Here is a 19992-nt window from a genome sequence, read left to right on the forward strand (position 1 = left end):
CAGGGCTCCTATCCCTTCCCAACACCTATGTACGAGACGTTACAGGGCTCCTATCCCTTCCCAACACCTATGTACGAGACGTTACAGGGCTCCTATCCCTTCCCAACACCTATGTAAGAGACGTTACAGGGCTCCTATCCCTTCCCAACACCTATGTAAGAGACGTTACAGGGCTCCTATCCCTTCCCAACACCTATGTACGAGACGTTACAGGGCTCCTATCCCTTCCCAACAAAACAATAACAAATTATACTGCAACAGAAGAACAAGTGTCCATCTCTCATTATTGAATAGATATATAGATATCTATTCAATAATGAGAGATGGACACTTGTTCTTCTGTTGACACTTGTTGCTCCCCAGAGAGCAACAAGTGTCTATCCTAACCAAGGCGGCCATTTTTCATGAACCATTAAACAATTTGTGTCATTGTTCAATTGTGCAATAGCATGCCCCTAAGAAGGAACAGGATTCTATTACCATTAAGCAATTCTTTAATGAGGTGTATCTCATCATAAGGGGTGGGTGTAAATTTCTAATTAAGGCATGTCTTTATATCCTATTAAGTGATAGGCATCTAAGCCTCATTAAAGGGTAGGTGTTTCTTCCCTATTAAGCAATATATGCCTTATTTAGAGATGGGTGAATATGCCTCATTAAAGAATAGTCATATATGCCTCTTTAGGGAATAGGTATTTTGGAATTTTAAGGAATAGGTGTCTATGACTCATTAAGGAATAGGTGCCTATGAACCATTAAGCAATAGGTGTCAATGTATAATTAATCCGTTAATCAACAGATAGCTATGCACCATGGAGCATTAGATGTCTATGTATCATTAATCAATTGATGTCTATGTACTATTAAACAATATGTGTCTATTGCTTAATAGTACATCGCAATACGTACGTAACCTTAAACAATACGTGTCTTTGTAGCATTAAGCAAAATGTGTTTATGTTCCAATAAGCAATATGATTCTTGGTACCATTTAGGAATAGGTGTATGTGTACCACTAAGCAATAAGTGTCTATGTATTTTATACAACAGGTGTTCATGTTCCATCAAGCAACAGGTGTTCATGTCTCATCAAGCAACAGGTGTTCATGTCCCATCTAGCAACAGGTGTTCATGTCCCATCTAGCAACAGGTGTTCATGTCCCATCTAGCAACAGGTGTTCATGTCCCATCTAGCAACAGGTGTTCATGTTCCATCAAGCAACAAGCAACAGGTGTTCATGTCCCATCAAGCAACAGGTGTTCATGTCCCATCTAGCAACAAGCAACAGGTGTTCATGTCCCATCTAGCAACAAGCAACAGGTGTTCATGTCCCATCAAGCAACAAGCAACAGGTGTTCATGTCCCATCAAACAACAAGCAACAGGTGTTCATGTCCCATCAAATAACAAGCAACAGGTGTTCATGTCCCATCAAGCATCAAGCAACATGTGTTCATGTCCCATCAAGCAACAAGAAACAGGTGTTCATGTCCCATCAAGCAACAAGCAACAGGTGTTCATGTCCCATCTAGCAACAAGCAACAGGTGTTCATGTCCCATCAAGCAACAAGCAACAGGTGTTCATGTCCCATCTAGCAACAAGCAACAGGTTTTCATGTCCCATCTAGCAACAAGCAACAGGTGTTCATGTCCCATCTAGCAACAAGCAACAGATGCCCCTTTCCACAACGTTATTGGTTAATTATTAATGGTAATGTGCTCATTGTCTCCCTCGTGTGCAGGGGTGCCGCACGCCGACGACCTCCTCTACCTGTTCCAGGGCGGCCCGCTGCTCAGTCCTCCACAGCGCCCCCAGAAGGTCACCCTCCCTGCTGACCTACGTGTGAGAGACATCATGTCCACCCTCTGGACCAACTTCGCCGCCACAGGGTAATGTAGAGGCTTGTGACTTACTATTAAAGGGCAGATTCAAATGTGGTAGTAGTGGGGCAGGTTGGGAAAGAGTGATAATGGGCCAGGTTCTCAGTAAGTGGTAATGGGTCAGGTTCTCAGTGAGTGGTAATGGGGCAGGTTCTCAGTGAGTGCTAATGGGGCAGGTTCTCAGTGAGTGGTAATGGGGCAGGTTCTCAGTGAGTGCTAATGGGGCAGGTTCTCAGTGAGTGGTAATGGGGCAGGTTCTCTCTCTGGAACCTCCTTGCTCTAATGTGAAGACCTCCTGGAATTTCTTATTGAGTTCCTCACACACTTCCATGTGGTTCGTAGTGAACCTGTCTCTCCCCATCCTCAGTTTTATTACCTGTTCCTTCACTGTTGTTTTCCTCCTGATGTTGCTGTGCAGCAATTTAGGTTGAGTCTCTACCTTGCTTGCTATGTCATTTTCAAATTGCCTTTATGGCTCTTTTCTCACCCTAACGTATTCATTTCTGGCACTCTGGTACCTTTCTCTGCTCTCTAGTGTCCGATTATTTCTATAGTTTCTCCATGCCCTTGCACTTAGTAGCTTTGCTAGATTACATCTCTGATTAAACCATGGGTTTCTTATCATCTGCACTTAATTTTTTTTTCCTTTTGAACTGAGACGCACTTGTCTGTTGCCTCCTTACACTTCTGTGTGATGAAGTCCATCATGTCTTGCGCCGTCTATCCTACGAGCTCTGCTTCCCAAGTTATATCTGTTAGGAAGTTTCTTTTTCATCATAGTTTCCCTTTCGGAATGCCATCCTTTGGTTTTCTGGGCCCCTTCCTTGAGTACATTTATCCTTCTTCGACCAAATACTCAAACATCAGTACACTGTGATCACTCATTCCCATGGGGAGCTTTGAAACCGATTTCCCTTATGTCAGAGTTATTTAGAGTGAAGACTAGGTCGAGTCTCGCTGGTTCATCATTGCCTCTCATTTTTGTGGATCCCCTGACATGCTGACTTAAAAAGTCTCTTGTTGTCACTTTTAGCAGTTTAGCTCTCTATGTTTCCTCACTTCCAAGCGGTTCCTTGTTTTCCCAGTCTATCCTTCCGAGATTGAAGTTCCCCATAATGAGCAGATGGGATCTATTTCTACAGGCAGCAGTGGCTACTCTCTTAATTATAGTGTTGACTGCCATGCTATTTCTGTCATACTCAGCCTGGGTCTTCTGTCGTTTGGCGGAGAGTTATATATTACTGCTACCACTACTCTTGGACCTTTTATTGTCATGGTACCTGTTGTGTAGTCTCTGAACCCCTCACAGCCTGGGATAACCATCTCCTCGAAACTCCATTCCTTTGTTATCAGTAGGGTTACTCTGCCTCCTCCTGTTCCTTCCCTCGCTCTCTTCTTATTACAGTGTATTTCTCGGGAAACACTGCATCCATTATGATTCCTGAGAGTTTTGTTTCTGTGATTCCAATTACATTCGAGTTCCCTTATGTGCTCTTTCCCTAAGTTCACTTAGCTTGTTTGTAATCCCATCTATGTTCGAGTACACTACCTTGAAACTGACTCTCTTTTTCCATCCTCAGTTTCCATTGATTCCATAGGAGTAGGGGGGCATGGGGTGTCTTGGGTGGGAGGCCTAGGAAGGTGGGTCTGGGGGATCTGGAGTGAGTGGGTGGCTGGGAGGATCCTGTGTTCTAGAGGGGGGTCTGGGGCGGTGTAGCGGAGAGGGTCTGGTGGTTGGGGGTCAATTTGGGCTTCGGATGGAGGAGGAGAAGGGGAATGTGAAAGAGGGATGGTAGGCGAATTTTTTGGAGGATGATGGGGGAGCCTGGGGTAGGGGATCCAGGAGGTCAGGGGTTGGGGAGGGACTGGGAGCCTGGGGTGGGGGCTATGGGGTGTGGTAGGAAGGAGAGCTAGGGGTGGGGTTGAGGAAGGAAGGGGAGCCTGGGATGGAGCGGCAGGGCAAAGGGGGAAGTGGTAGGAAGAAGAGCTTGGGTTGGGGGTACTGGGAGGGCATGGACTGGAGAAACAGGGGAGGGCATAGGGTGTGGGTACAGAGAGGGCCTGGGGTGGGAGAAGGCGTTGGGAAAGGAGTACATTGGCGGGGGAGGAACATGAGGGGGCCTTGTGTCATGGAGCAGGGGGCTTGGTCTGGGGAGGGTCTCTTCTGGTTAGGGGGGGGGAATGATTGTGGGGTGGGTTTGTGGGAGGTTTCTGTTATATTCCTCCCTAGGAATGCGGGGCCTGTTGGTGAAAGGATTCCCACTCCGCTCTGAGGTTCCTGGGGATTCTGCACCAAGTTCTGTGGCTTCGCCGTTCCCATCCCTCCCCTTGCTTCTGCAGCCCTCCTCTCTTCCCTCGCCATGTCCCTCTGCAGAAAAATCGCCCTGTAACCCCCTAATATCATTAGCATGCTCTTCCTTGATAGGATCTCCTCTTTCTGTGCCTCGTTCATAAGCACTACCTTTGTCAGTCGTTTCCTTTCTTGGAAAGTACTGACAAAGGACATTTTTTCTAGGGCCAGATGCTTAGGGCTAGCCTCAGCAACTTCCTCATGTGAAGCACGTGAGGAAGAGGGGCGTCATAGGCCCGTCGGTAATAGCTCAATGAAATAATTTACGAAATATTGGCCTTTTGTGGAATCAATTCTTAAGTAGTAATTTCATTGTCATAATAATTAATTTACTGAGAGAAGGGACAAGAGAGGAGAGGGGAGAGGAAGAGGGTGAGGATGATGGGAGAGAGGGGATGAAAGGGGGTGAATGAGGAGGGATGGTGTGGGAAGGGAGGGTAGTGGGATATGGTGGAGAGAGAGATTCCAGGCACTGCCACGTACTCCTTCCAGTACACTATAAATAAATTGTTTTGCCCTACGTTTCGATATATCCACTGAGAGTTATACCCGCTTCTTGGTGAGTATATGCTGATTCTATACCTAAGTTTTTGACTATTTTCAAAAACTATAGTATACTTGCTAGTTGATCAGTAAACTATAATGATTGTCTTATAACTTTCCACAGAGTGATTAGCCTTTAATCAGCAGCAAAACGAGCCAGTTTGCTCAACATTGTTGTCTCCTACAGGAACCCAACTCCTGATGACTCTCTGGGATTCACCTGGGAACCCTCCACCGAGGATAACCTCCAGTACCTCGCCATCAACCTCCATCCCACCATGGAGCCTGACCGCAGACAGGAGGCAAGCTCTCAAGCGTTGAACATTATTGTGAACTAACAGCTCATATTAAAATGAACACAGAAGGTTGACACACACAAACAGGGCTTGGGAGCCATCGTCCAAAGGGCCTGTGTTCGATTCATGGTCGATACAGAAACACATTGGTAGAGTTTTTCACCTTATGCCTCTGTTCACCAAGTAGTTAATAGGTACTTAGGAGTGGGACCGCTGCTACGTCCTTCATCCTGGGGATGAGTGTGTGAAATGAGAGAGAATTATATGTAGTAGATATTATAGAGAAAACTAGGTCGGGAGTCGGTACATTAGACTACCAACGGTTTGAAAGGCAGGGTCCAGGAGCTTGCAACTTAATTGTGCAGGAACAAAAAGTAAATACAAATGGCAAACACACACTCATGCTACTGTTATTGGGATTTATAGAACACCTCTCACATGGCGTTAGTCATCAGCGTTAACTTGGAGTCGCATCTGTCAACAGGTGAGGAAGTTCTTCGCGTCTCTGCCCACGAGGACCAGCCGCGTCCTGTATGCTGATGGGGTGCGTCAGCCCCTCCAGCAAGAACACCAACAAAGTAAAACTCAAGATGAACTATAGGAAGGAAGGATTTAAAATGCAAGAACATGTCTGGAACTCTCAATGGTCCCCAACTAGATTAAACTTTTTTTTTATATACCAACAAAAAAGAGCCATATCTGCCGAAATTAAAAGTAGTTTAATTTGAGTGAATTTTTTATTTATTTATTTTTCTGGAAAAAATAGAACAGATAGAACATCCAACTAGTCAAGGTTTCAACATCGTAACGTAAATAAAATGGAGAAAAAATCAACACAATGTTAACTTATTTCATTTCTGTAACACTGAACTATCACAATAGCATTTAATCTTTATTTTGTATTTATAGGTTTATCCAGTAAATGTCTAGTACGTAAAAAAGTATTTAGATGTCCCTTTCACAAACTATGCATCAAACTGACTGATGAATTAAATAATATATCGTTATATTCTAATTATATCATAAACATTATAATTCAAAATAATATAATATTTTGAATAATATTCATAAATAATATGAATATTTATAAAATTATTGACACTGAAAAAGCATATACGGGTTGTAGAGGAAGAAACTCTTCATATAATATGTAACATTCATGAGATTAGAATAAAAGTTGAATCCGCAAATAGAGCTTGAATTTGTAGAAAAAAAAATTGATGTACACGAAATTTAATTAAAGTTGTCTGACAATATTTTGAGGCACTTCTAATTTTCCGATTAACTCCTGTTGCTGGGCTTATTGACGGGCCTATTGTCAAGGCTATGTACTCCAACATAATATTTCAGAAAATATTTCTTGAAACAAAAGTGCAAACAAATATTTAATCCCCCCCCCCAAAAAAAAAAATGATTTTACATAAATTTGTATTGTATATTTGATATATTTACATATGAAATAATATTAACATGTTGCATTGCATTTCGTTATACCCAATGACTGTATTGGTCCTGATGCAGATTTATTAGCATGTACTGTACTTAAATTTTTCCAACATTGGCAATCGTAATATATTCCCTTGACTACTTATTGCAGTATTGAGAGATATGTTTTGCAAGATTTTTTATAATGCATTCAGTAATACATCTATACCATAAAACAGCTGTCGTTAACATGTTAATATTATTTAGTGAGCTGAAATTATACTGGAGTTGTGGTGAACTATATGTGAGGTGCAGGAGCGAGTTAGGGCAGTGGTGGGTGGCGAGGTGCAGGAGCGAGTTAGGGCAGTGGTGGGTGGCGAGGTGCAGGAGCTAGTTAGCGCAGTTGTCGGAGGCGAGGTGCAGGAGTGAGTTAGGACAGTGGTGGGTGGCGAGGTGCAGGAGCGAGTTAGCGCAGTTGTCGGAGGCGAGGTGCAGGAGTGAGTTAGGGCAGTGGTGGGTGGCGAGGTGCAGGAGCGAGTTAGGGCAGTGGTGGGTGGCGAGGTGCAGGAGCGAGTTAGCGCAGTTGTCGGAGGCGAGGTGCAGGAGTGAGTTAGGGCAGTGGTGGGTGGCGAGGTGCAGGAATGAGTTAGGGCAGTGGTGGGTGGCGAGGTGCAGGAGTGAGTTAGAGCAGTGGTGGATGGCGAGGTGCAGAAGCGAGTTAGGGCAGTGGTGGGTGGCGAGGTGCAGGAGCGGGTTAGGGCAGTGGTGGGTGGCGAGGTGCAGGAGCTAGTTAGCGCAGTTGTCGGAGGCGAGGTGCAGGAGTGAGTTAGGACAGTGGTGGGTGGCGAGGTGCAGGAGTGAGTTAGGGCAGTGGTGGATGGCGAGGTGCAGGAGCGGGTTAGGGCAGTGGTGGGTGGCGAGGTGCAGGAGCGGGTTAGGGCAGTGGTGGGTGGCGAGGTGCAGGAGCTAGTTAGCGCAGTTGTCGGAGGCGAGGTGCAGGAGCGAGTTAGGGCAGTGGTGGGTGGCGAGGTGCAGGAGTGAGTTAGGGCAGTGGTGGATGGCGAGGTGCAGGAGCGGGTTAGTGCAGTTGTCGGAGGCGAGGTGCAGGAGTGAGTTAGGGCAGTGGTGGGTGGCGAGGTGCAGGAGTGAGTTAGGGCAGTGGTGGATGGCGAGGTGCAGGAGCGAGTTAGTGCAGTTGTCGGAGGCGAGGTGCAGGAGTGAGTTAGGGCAGTGGTGGGTGGCGAGGTGCAGGAGCGAGTTAGCGCAGTGGTGGGTGGCGAGGTGCAGGAGCGAGTTAGGGCAATTGTGGCTGGCGAGGCGCAGGAGCGAGTTAGGGCAGTGGTGGGTGGCGAGGTGCAGGAGCGAGTTGGGTCAGATGTAGCTAACGAGGCGCAGGAGCTAGTTAGGCAATTGTTGGTGGCGAGGCGCAGGAGCGAGTTAGGCAGTTGTGGCTGGCGAGGCGCAGGAGCGAGTAGGAGCAGGGATACGTGGCGAGGTGCAGGAGTGAGTTAGTGCAGTTGTCGGAGGCGAGGTGCAGGGGCGGGTTAGTGCAAGTAGTATAATCCGTGCCAGATAGGCGCACTTAACAAACAATGGGGGGTACTTATCAGACAATGGAATCAGAGGCGGGGAGCCAGATAGGCCCACTTATCAGACAAAGGAATCAGAGGCGGGGTGACAGATAGACCCACCTGAAATTGTAGTCTACAGTGTGCCCCCGCCACGTTTCACTTACACTGGGTATCTCCGTTTAAACACTACGTCATTATATAGGACTAATTAAGGATATATATATTCGAACAAGTCTGAATGGCCCCTCCAGGACTATGTGCATATATGACCGGACCTATATAGGATATATATATACTCAAAATAAAAGTGGGTGAAAAGAAATAACTCTTGTTTTATACAATATATTAACAAAAGTACATAGTGGCTTAAACGTAGTCGTAATCTAATTCCCCCCCATAATATTGTCTAACTAGACCCCTCCTCCGTGCCCACAGGTCTGTTGTGGGGTCTTCCTCCCCCTCCTGGGGTGATGATGACGATGAGTCATCATCCAGAGGGAGAAAGAGGTGTTGTGGTTCTTCTTCCTCTCCTAGGGGGCTACTGTCGTCATAGCGTTCACTCTCACTGGAAGGGTGTTACCCTTCCTCTCCTTGTGGCTCGATGACGTCATCACTTTCACTTCCAGCGGTCACCCCTTGGGTTGAGGTGGATGGGTGGGGGTCAGGTGGTATGTCTGGATGGCCATAGCCTAGGCTTTTGTATTTATTTAGGTAATAGCGTTTATCATCAAATGCACTTAAACCCCTCTTAGTATTATGGGTGGTGACCATTTGCCCTCCTAAATTCCTAATTTGGTAGTATTGGAAAGTATTTACTACTGCATTACTGTGAAGGGTTTCTTTAAAATGTCTATGAGTTAAAGATCTTTGCACAGCGCGGGGGATACCCTTAGCGGTAATGGAATTTGAATTGTTGTGCAACAGCATACTATACATTTTGGGCTTGAGAGCTACAACTTCAAGGATGTGTCTATCTGAAACCTCTGACTTTAAAAGACCTAAAACACCCTTTTTAGAAGGATCATACAAGGGGTGAGTTTCAGGGAAGTTACTGGTATCGATCCATGATCTAAGGGGTTCTTTCCCCATCTCGTTAAAGACATCTTCAGTCATTAAACTGAAGATGAAACTGTCTGTATCGCTGTATATCAGTGCTGCCCTATCTGAATAGTGGTTCTTAAGTACCCTGTACCAAAATGGTACAAACTGTATTTTGCTAGCTCAAGAATCTGGAACCCAATGTAATTAGGATGAGTAATTTTAATGAATGGTCTGGAACTGACAGACAATAATTTATTATCACCTAAATGACAATAAATACGTTAAAATGAATACGTTTAAAGCGAGGATTCTTCACCTATCGTAAAAAGACCCTAGCTGAAGTCACTAGTTTGGTGTCAATGGCATAACGGGCTGGGTTCAGTAGTGTTTTACCAAAAACACTGTTCGTCAGTAATTTGAAGAGTGTTTTCCTATCGTTACTGGTGGAAGCATTTCTATTGTTAACGTTGGTGTTAACAAATTCTGCCATAAAATCAGACTGGTGGAACTCATAAATGGCATGAATAGCCCATACTTCAAGACCTATCTCAATAAATAACTGTAAGAGGTGTAGAGATATGAAATAATGTTTCTTTGGGAGATGATCCCCTACCAACTTAATATTTTTTTTAGGGAGGTTTGTAATGTTATTTGTTTCCAGAAGTCCCCTGCTAAATGGTGAGATATCCTCCATACTTATCCCCCTATGGTGTAAACAAAGGGGTAGATCGTCTGTTAGTCTAGCTATTTCAGGTCTTATGTGTTTGGTGTCAATTAAGAGCCAGTACCCTTTGTTAGAAGAGAATGGCTGTTCTGTCATTATCTTCCCTTCGCTAATGAAGGAGTTCATCTCATTAGATGACAACCTTCTTAGACCACCATAGGGTAATTTCTTAGTCATACAACTCCCGTAAAGGGAGTTGAAGTCTAAGTAAAGTAAGAAAGAAGACCTATTCTCCTGGGGGTTAAAAGATGGGTTGTCATAGCGGTTGTTAGCTCTGGCATAACTCCTAACTGCAGTTGTAAAACCCCCTCGTATGTTTTGTGATATGAGATTGTGCAACGCCACATCTGCACTTAACTCCAACGATATTTTGCTACTTTTCAAGAAGCAATCATAGGAGTAACCCAGAAGGCTACAGTAGTGAGTCATCTCTAAGGAAAATATATAATTTAGAATTACCCTATGGTGAGTAAAAATGTCAGCCAGTAAACCGACATCACACCTTAAATAAATAAGGAGATAATCCTTTAATGACTCACATCCTGTAGCCTCCCATACTAATTTAGAATGTCTATATTCTTCCAAAGTGACGGTTGATTTGTTTATGGAGCTGTAAAACATTTCAATAGGGGGGAGTGTTGCATCATTAAAGCAGCTGATTTTTGTGGCATATTCATAAGGGAAAAACTGCTTACTCTTTAAGAGTAGGTGGTGACTCTCTTCGGGTAAACCTTCTATCATTGAGTGAGTGAATGTTAAGGGGCTGCCTGAATCAATGTGGGTTTTTGCTAGGGACGAAAGACTGCCCGTAATAAAAGCCAGTGAATCAAGAAATTTAAGGTTGCCTATTTCTACCTTAAGATATTTAGTCCCCTGCCTCATGAGGATATTGCTCTTAATATTTGAACCCATGGCAAACTCCCTCAAAATTAAGCCCATGTCATAAGACATATTGTGGGCAATTAGGACCACAATATGTCTTAATTAAATGGTCAAGCGGATTAAGGCGCCCTGTAGTTACCAGTTGCGTTGCTTCTGGGAGTATGGGTTCGAGTCACTTCTGGGGTGTGAGTTTTCATTCGCATATAGTCCTGGGGACCATTCAGGCTTGTTCGCATTTGTGTTCCTCACGTGTGCCCCAAAGAATGAGGTGATTTGGTGAAATGCTATGCCCAAGATTACCATCCGAGTTGCCGTCGGGGAAGTGGCTCAAATAGCCTCGGCTATCACTTCCTTTTGACGGCCGTGATGGTCAAGCGGATTAAGGCGCCCTGTAGTTACCAGTTGCGTTGCTTCTGGGAGTATGGGTTCGAGTCACTTCTGGGGTGTGAGTTTTCATTCGCATATAGTCCTGGGGACCATTCAGGCTTGTTCGCATTTGTGTTCCTCACGTGTGCCCCAAAGAATGACGTGATTTGGTGAAATGCTATGCCCAAGATTACCATCCGAGTTGCCGTCGGGGAAGTGGCTCAAATAGCCTCGGCTATCACTTCCTTTTGACGGCCGTGATGGTCAAGCGGATTAAGGCGCCCTGTAGTTACCAGTTGCGTTGCTTCTGGGAGTATGGGTTCGAGTCACTTCTGGGGTGTGAGTTTTCATTCGCATATAGTCCTGGTGACCATTCAGGCTTATTCGCATATATATATATATATATATATATATATATATATATATATATAAATATATATATATATATATATATATATATATATATATATATATATATATATATATATATATATATTAGTATATTTTGGTAGCAGTCTTTCCTGTAGACATATATTATTAAATATGACCGAAAAAGTAAGATTAATAATTCTAACACGAATTTTCTCAATCTTTCGTACATTACGCTTCACTGTTGGAGGTAAATCAAAAATCACTTCTCCAAAATTCATTTTTATTTCTAGTCTGACGCGACACGGGCGCGTTTCGTAAAACTTATTACATTTTCAAAGACTTCACAAATACACAACTGATTAGAACTTGCGTTTCCCTGATTTTATATCTACATTTGAGTGAGGTGGGAAGGGTGATGTGGCATTACATTTGAGTGAGGTGGGAAGGATGATGTGGCATTAACACAAGACAGAACACTAGAGGATATTAATAGGGTATTAAAAGTATCAACACAAGACAGAACAGAAACAATGGGTATTGAATAGAAGTGTTTGTAGAGAGCCTATTGGTCCATATTTCTTGATGCTTCTATATTGGAGCGGAGTCTTGAGGTGGGTAGAATATAGTTGTGCAATAATTGGCTGTTGATTGCTGGTGTTGACTTCTTGATGTGTAGTGCCTCGCAAACGTCAAGCCGCCTGCTATCGCTGTATCTATCGATGATTTCTGTGTTGTTTACTAGGATTTCTCTGGCGATGGTTTGGTTATGGGAAGAGATTATATGTTCCTTAATGGAGCCCTGTTGTTTATGCATCGTTAAACGCCTAGAAAGAGATGTTGTTGTCTTGCCTATATACTGGGTTTTTTGGAGCTTACAGTCCCCAAGTGGGCATTTGAAGGCATAGACGACGTTAGTCTCTTTTAAAGCGTTCTGTTTCGTGTCTGGAGAGTTTCTCATGAGTAGGCTGGCCGTTTTTCTGGTTTTATAGTAAATCGTCAGTTGTATCCTCTGATTTTTGTCTGTAGGGATAACGTTTCTATTAACAATATCTTTCAGGACCCTTTCCTCTGTTTTATGAGCTGTGGAAAAGAAGTTCCTGTAACATAGTCTAATAGGGGGTATAGGTGTTGTGTTAGTTGTCTCTTCGGAGGTTGCATGGCTTTTCACTTTCCTTCTTATGATGTCTTCGATGAAACCATTGGAGAAGCCGTTATTGACTAGGACCTGCCTTACCCTACAGAGTTCTTCGTCGACTTGCTTCCATTCTGAGCTGTGGCTGAGAGCACGGTCGACGTATGCGTTAACAACACTCCTCTTGAACCTGTCAGGGCAGTTGCTGTTGGCATTTAGGCACATTCCTATGTTTGTTTCTTTTGTGTAGACTGCAGTGTGGAAACCTCCGCCCTTTTCCATGACTGTTACATCTAGAAAAGGCAGCTTTCCATCCTTTTCCGTCTCGTAAGTGAAACGCAGCACGGAACTCTGCTCAAATGCAGAGCAGAGAATGAAATCAAAGACAACAAAACGCAACTACTTCATGCTACAAACGAGTGGAGAAATAGCAACATCGACCATAGTATCCGTACCCGCATTGAACAACACCTCGACATCCTCACAGACCAACATCACCTCAGCACTGAAACAAGGATTATCAAGAAACTAACAACATTATATGGAGGACCTATGGCAATTCCACGACCAAGAGATGGCTTCCTGAACCTTGCAGGAATTAACCTCACTGAGGACCAAGTCACTCTCCTAAATCTGGGCATAAACTGTCATGTTATGTCCAGACCGAGTGAAATGGCCCGGAAAGTAGAGTTGGAAATTCTGTTGGACGACATATTCGACCTCGAGACACAAAAGAAGGTCACTACCAAAGATACCTTACAAGCAGAACTTATTGCAGAAGGAGGAAAGAATCGAGGCAACTACAGAAGCACCATACTGTCCCCCGAGCTTAAAGCGGCAGCTAAAAGCCTTCGTGAGAACAAGGAGATAGTTGTCAGGAGAGGTGACAAGTCGCCAATATATGTCATTCTTAAAAAAGACGAATATCTGGCGAAAATGAACATCATACTCTCTGACCAAACTAAGTTCCAAAGGGTAACGAAGGACACTACAGCCGAATTAAAAGCAAAGGTCAACAAACTGATCGAAACTGTGAACGCCAAGAAATCCGGACTCCACCTGCCAAAGATCATTGGGGAATATAAACCTGGATATGCGTATGGAAATGTCAAGACGCACAAGCCTGGAAACCCACTTCGGCCAATCATTAGCCAGATACCCACACCCACGTACAGACTGGCGAAGCGACTCAACGGCCTGCTGACTCCTTATGTTCCTTGCGCCTTCAGCCTGAAGTCTCCAAAGGAATTTGTGGACTTACTGCGGGGCGCACGGGCCACAGGGATAAGAGCCTCGTTGGACGTAGAATCGCTGTTTACCAACGTACCTGTGGACGAGACAATCGGAATGATAGCCGACAGAGTGTATCGTGATCCAGCCTGTACTCCTCTTGACATGCCAGAAAGTATTCTGAAGAAACTACTCCAAGCTTGTACTAAAGAGGCACCCTTCTTGAGCCCGTATGGGCACATGTATAAGCAAGTAGATGGGGTCGCCATGGGTTCTCCCCTAGGTGTCCTGTTTGCAAACTTCTACATGGGTACCATCGAGCAAAAAGTCTTAGTCGACATGAACTTGAAACCGGCCATATACTGCAGGTATGTTGACGACATTTTTACACAGGTACCTGATGTCAGACATCTGCAGGAGCTGAAGGAGGCATTTGAGCAGAGTTCCGTGCTGCGTTCCACTTACGAGACGGAAAAGGATGGAAAGCTGCCTTTTCTAGATGTAACAGTCATGGAAAAGGGCGGAGGTTTCCACACTGCAGTCTACACAAAAGAAACAAACATAGGAATGTGCCTAAATGCCAACAGCGACTGCCCTGACAGGTACAAGAGGAGTGTTGTTAACGCATACGTCGACCGTGCTCTCAGCCACAGCTCAGAATGGAAGCAAGTCGACGAAGAACTCTGTAGGGTAAGGCAGGTCCTAGTCAATAACGGCTTCTCCAATGGTTTCATCGAAGACATCATAAGAAGGAAAGTGAAAAGCCATGCAACCTCCGAAGAGACAACTAACACAACACCTATACCCCCTATTAGACTATGTTACAGGAACTTCTTTTCCACAGCTCATAAAACAGAGGAAAGGGTCCTGAAAGATATTGTTAATAGAAACGTTATCCCTACAGACAAAAATCAGAGGATACAACTGACGATTTACTATAAAACCAGAAAAACGGCCAGCCTACTCATGAGAAACTCTCCAGACACGAAACAGAACGCTTTAAAAGAGACTAACGTCGTCTATGCCTTCAAATGCCCACTTGGGGACTGTAAGCTCCAAAAAACCCAGTATATAGGCAAGACAACAACATCTCTTTCTAGGCGTTTAACGATGCATAAACAACAGGGCTCCATTAAGGAACATATAATCTCTTCCCATAACCAAACCATCGCCAGAGAAATCCTAGTAAACAACACAGAAATCATCGATAGATACAGCGATAGCAGGCGGCTTGACGTTTGCGAGGCACTACACATCAAGAAGTCAACACCAGCAATCAACAGCCAATTATTGCACAACTATATTCTACCCACCTCAAGACTCCGCTCCAATATAGAAGCATCAAGAAATATGGACCAATAGGCTCTCTACAAACACTTCTATTCAATACCCATTGTTTCTGTTCTGTCTTGTGTTGATACTTTTAATACCCTATTAATATCCTCTAGTGTTCTGTCTTGTGTTAATGCCACATCATCCTTCCCACCTCACTCAAATGTAATGCCACATCACCCTTCCCACCTCACTCAAATGTAGATATAAAATCAGGGAAACGCAAGTTCTAATCAGTTGTGTATTTGTGAAGTCTTTGAAAATGTAATAAGTTTTACGAAACGCGCCCGTGTCGCGTCAGACTAGAAATAAAAATGAATTTTGGAGAAGTGATTTTTGATTTACCTCCAACAGTGAAGCGTAATGTACGAAAGATTGAGAAAATTCGTGTTAGAATTATTAATCTTACTTTTTCGGTCATATTTAATAATATATATATATATATATATATATATATATATATATATATATATATATATATATATATATATATATATATATATATATATATATATATATATATATATATATATATATATATATATATATTCTCCCTCTCTCAAAACACCCCTACTCTCTCTTATATATATATATATATATATATATATATATATATATATATATATATATATATATATATATATATATATATATATATATATATATATATATATATATATATATATATATATATATATATATCCCCAAATATGAAATAGATATTAATTTACTTACATGTTAGTCTAGACGGGGATGGGGAGTGGAAGGTTTCACTACTAACTGTATAATACGACGAAGGAGGGGCGTGTGGTGTCCTTATATATGATGATCAAGTGGGGGGCGGTGTTGCCATATACAATACCTCACAACCCCCCCCCCCCCCCCCGCCATCGTGTGAAAGAGAAGGGTTAGGGTTGCTATGGGGAACTGTTTTTTCTCGTCTGGTGGTCATCTCTATGGGAGTTGACACACACACACACACACACGCACACACACACACTCACACACTCTCAGTCACACTCACCCACTCTCACACACTCTCACCCTCTCATATATATATATATATATATATATACATATATATATATATATATATATATATATATATATATATATATATATATATATATGTATATATAAATATATATATATATATATATATATATATATATATATATATATATATATATATATATATATATATATATATATATATATATATATATATATATATATATATATATATATATATATATATATATATATATATATATATAAGTGGCTGTCCCACAGGTAATTGTATCATTTATGAGGAAAATATGGAGGAGTGTACTTCTGCCACAGACGACCAACTTAATATTTTTCATCAACCGGCGAGAATATTTGTAGCTGGATTTAGCAATTCTGGGAAAACTAGTCTGGTGGTAAATTTATGTGTTAAATACCACGGGAAATTCTCAAAAATTATAGTGTCAACTGCAAATAATACTGATCATCCTATTTCAAAGAACCCCATTTTGCAAAAAAAGGTTACTCTCTCCCAAGGGCTGATTAACCCTTTAGAGTATAAGAATCCTTTTTCAAATGAGTCAGTTTTGTATATAATTGATGACTTATACCTGGAAGCCATTCAGAGTCCAATTATAGCCAATATCTTCACCCGAGGGAGACACGATAATATTTCTGTAATTCTAATTAGTCAAAATTTGTTTCCCCAGGGGAAATATGCTAAGACAATAACTCTGAATTGTACCCATTATATATTAATGAAGCAGAGAGACATAACCCAACTTGAAATTTTAAGTGGTCAGTTATATGGGTGGAAAACTATTAATAATTTCGTCGAAATATACCGACGGGCAATATCCCAGAGAGAGTATGGCTATTTATTGGTTGATCTGACAGTTCCTGAGACATTACAACTACAAACTGGGATTGTCAATGAAGACCAGTGTGAAATTGTTTATCATATGTGAACAAAAAAAAAAAATGCCTTTAACGACGCAGAAACGGTCAATTCTTACCTCCATCTATAATGACATTTCTACCCTGGGTGGTTTCACAGGATCAATTAAAAAATTGTATAAGGCTGCCAGACTTAAAGACACCAGCATCAGTATTGTAGATGTGAGGGAATTTCTCCGTGGGGAACGATCTTACACATTACACAGAAGAAATTTAGTTAGATTTCCTCGGCGAAAAATATTAGCTCCTAAACCCCGCACCATAATTGCCTGTGATTTGGGAGACTTTTGTAGTTTACAAAAATACAATAGTGGTGTAAAATATATTTTGATTTGTGTCGATGTTTATTCTCGCCTAATGCAGACTCAAACTTTAAAAACAACAAATTCAACGGATGTGGTAGCTGCTCTAAAGAAGATGTTAGAGGAAACCTCTCAGTTTCACGGGGTAAGACGAATATTCACCGACCGAGGTAGAGAATTTTACAACAGGACTGTTCAAAATTATCTGAATAAGAAAAATATTAAGTTATATAGTGTATTTTTGGAAATGAAATCTAGTATAGTGGAGTGGGCCATCAAAACTTTAAAACATAAACTGTATCATTATATGACCCAGGCTAATTCTATACAATACATTCACATCCTTCCAAAAGTTGTGAATGTATACAACCACACTTTCCACAGAATACTAAAAAATACTCCACATGCCATCCATAAGTTGCAAAACATTGAAGATATACGAAGACAGTTTAAGGTCATGTATTTAAACAATGACCACCCCATAACTTCCATCAGTCCACAACTGCAGGTTGGGCAGTATGTACGACTAGCAAAGCGAAGGAATATATTTCACAAGGGCTTTTGGCCCCAAAATACAGAAGAAATATTTCAAGTGTCTCATATCGATAGAACACAACCAATCCCAACCTATAAAGTCAAAGATTTAACCAACGAGCCGATCGGTGGTATGTTTTATGAGCAAGAATTGATTCCAACAACGCTTCCAGACTATTTTCCCATAACGATATTACAGTCTAGGAAGACATCGAAAGGACACAGAGAATATTTCGTCAAGTGGAGAGGGTACCCAGATTCCAGCAATTGCTGGATTAAAGCTCAAGACATCGTCAAATTTTGAAAAAAAAAATGACAGTTCATCAGGACTCTCTCGTAGAGAAACACCATCAACTGTTATTTTTATTAAACAATTTATCACCCAAGAAGCGGAATAAACTAATCAAGGCTTTAAAACGACAGGAAATTGAATCAATTTGTGAAATTTTGCCAATTTTCTGAAACGAAACATCCCAGTTCAACCTCAGATAATTAATGGACTACAGAGGTATCAGAATGACATTCGTTCTGTAGCGCGTAAGAAAACTCCATTGTACAAAAAGAAAATCATTTTAACCTCTAGGAGAGGTGGCGCTATATTGGCAGCTCTGTTACCTTTGGCTGTATCGTTAATTTCCTCTCTAATAAAGTAATTAAGTAAGAAGATAAAAAAAAATGGTGAAAGAATATTGCCTAGTACCACGACTCGTTGCTGAAAAATATTTATTTAATAAAAACGAGAGTACTCCATCGCCTCTTAATGAGGTGGCTCCACCCTCTTCCACCAGTGGTAGAAGTGGAAATAAGTCCTTCTCCTTAAAAAACGAAAGCAAATGGGGCAATTCGGCTAATAATGTTGGTGGTGGCTGTAAGTACCTCGGCTGTGACTCTAGCGGTGGTGATGATGGTGTGGGGAGAGTGGACACTTCCCCCACACCCCCACCAGTAACAACAACTTGTGGACGGTGTTGCCACGGTAGCTCCTTTGATCGTTATAGCCCTACCAGACGGGGGGGACTGGTCAGACAACCTTTAAAAGATATTGCCCGCCCCCCCCGCAGCGCCCAGGTGCCCGCCGCCGCGGGCTTCTTTCAACAAAAAACGCGGGACAGGTGCGACCGTCGCCCTTTAAAAAAAAACAAATAAAAAAAAGGATACATTCCATTCTACCGCCTGAGATGCGGGTAGCTGTTGCTGGGCCCACTCGCCACAAAGCCACCACCACCACACCCCAAAACCCCCAAGTCTGGACAACTTAATAAATGTGTACTTTAAAATAGGGGAAATTCCCCACGTCAAAACATTATTGAACATGTTTGAACAAAACAGTCAACAGGTGTTATGGGATAGTCGCGGGAATTTATTAAAGCCTGTGCAAAATTTAAATATTTTAGATATAATTAAAACTTTAACCTTTACTAAAGGACAATTTAGGACGGCTGACAAGGCAGATGTAAGGATTTTACTGAAGGTGGCTGGTGTAGACCCATCCTTTATACGTAATTCTCGCGCCAGATCACAGTTAAAAGGGGGTAGGGGTATCCATAGGAGGCCCTATTGGGAACCGTATTGAAAAAAAAAAAAACTATATGAAGCACATCTTAAACGACATTATATTCAGTTGTGTATCCACCATGGAGAGAGCTGCTACCCCCCCTGCGGCAGTAGAGGTGGGAGAAAAATCTCCCCTATTGAAGCGTTTGGTTGCTACTCAACGTTACTACAAGTTTGTCGAACACAAAAGTAGATTGATATATGCCTTATGGGATTGTTATGACCGTCTTGTGTTGAGTGCTCCCCCAGAACGGTTTTTTAAGTCATTTGGAGAAACGGTGAAAAGGTATGAGGAGTATTCATCTCAGGAGATCCAGACAGAGATTTGGCAGATGGAAAAATTAACCTTCCAACATCGTGATATGATTACAGCCTTTGAGTCTGGGCGGAGTGACTATGGGCACATAAGGTGATCTCTACCCCCCACCCCTTCACCCCTCTCCCCCCAGGTGGGTCACAGGTGTATTTAAAGGTCGCCCACCACCGCTCCTG

The 19992-nt window shown here is 42.5% G+C and overlaps 2 protein-coding genes across 2 annotated transcripts in view; one reads left to right on the forward strand and one right to left on the reverse strand.

The window, feature by feature from the left end:
- Positions 1-6326, forward strand: part of LOC123770838 (carboxylic ester hydrolase) — a 116848-nt gene extending 110522 nt beyond the window's left edge. Inside the window, exons 10-12 of the mRNA XM_045763013.2 lie at positions 1743-1890; positions 4962-5076; positions 5555-6326. Coding sequence (XP_045618969.2) covers positions 1743-1890; positions 4962-5076; positions 5555-5671 — 380 coding nt within the window. The 3' untranslated portion in view covers positions 5672-6326. The remainder of the gene's footprint in view (positions 1-1742; positions 1891-4961; positions 5077-5554) is intronic.
- Positions 6327-6758: 432 nt separating this feature from the next.
- LOC123770956 (putative protein FAM47C) lies at positions 6759-19856 on the reverse strand. The gene is made up of 2 exons (XM_069306035.1): positions 19847-19856; positions 6759-7876 (listed from the first exon to the last, which is right to left on the reverse strand). Exons 1-2 carry the CDS (start codon positions 19854-19856, stop codon positions 6759-6761), a joined length of 1128 nt encoding a protein of 375 aa, XP_069162136.1.
- Positions 19857-19992: the final 136 nt, after the last annotated feature.

This window comes from Procambarus clarkii, chromosome 56 (genome assembly GCF_040958095.1).
Source record: "Procambarus clarkii isolate CNS0578487 chromosome 56, FALCON_Pclarkii_2.0, whole genome shotgun sequence".
Taxonomy (NCBI): domain Eukaryota; kingdom Metazoa; phylum Arthropoda; class Malacostraca; order Decapoda; family Cambaridae; genus Procambarus; species Procambarus clarkii.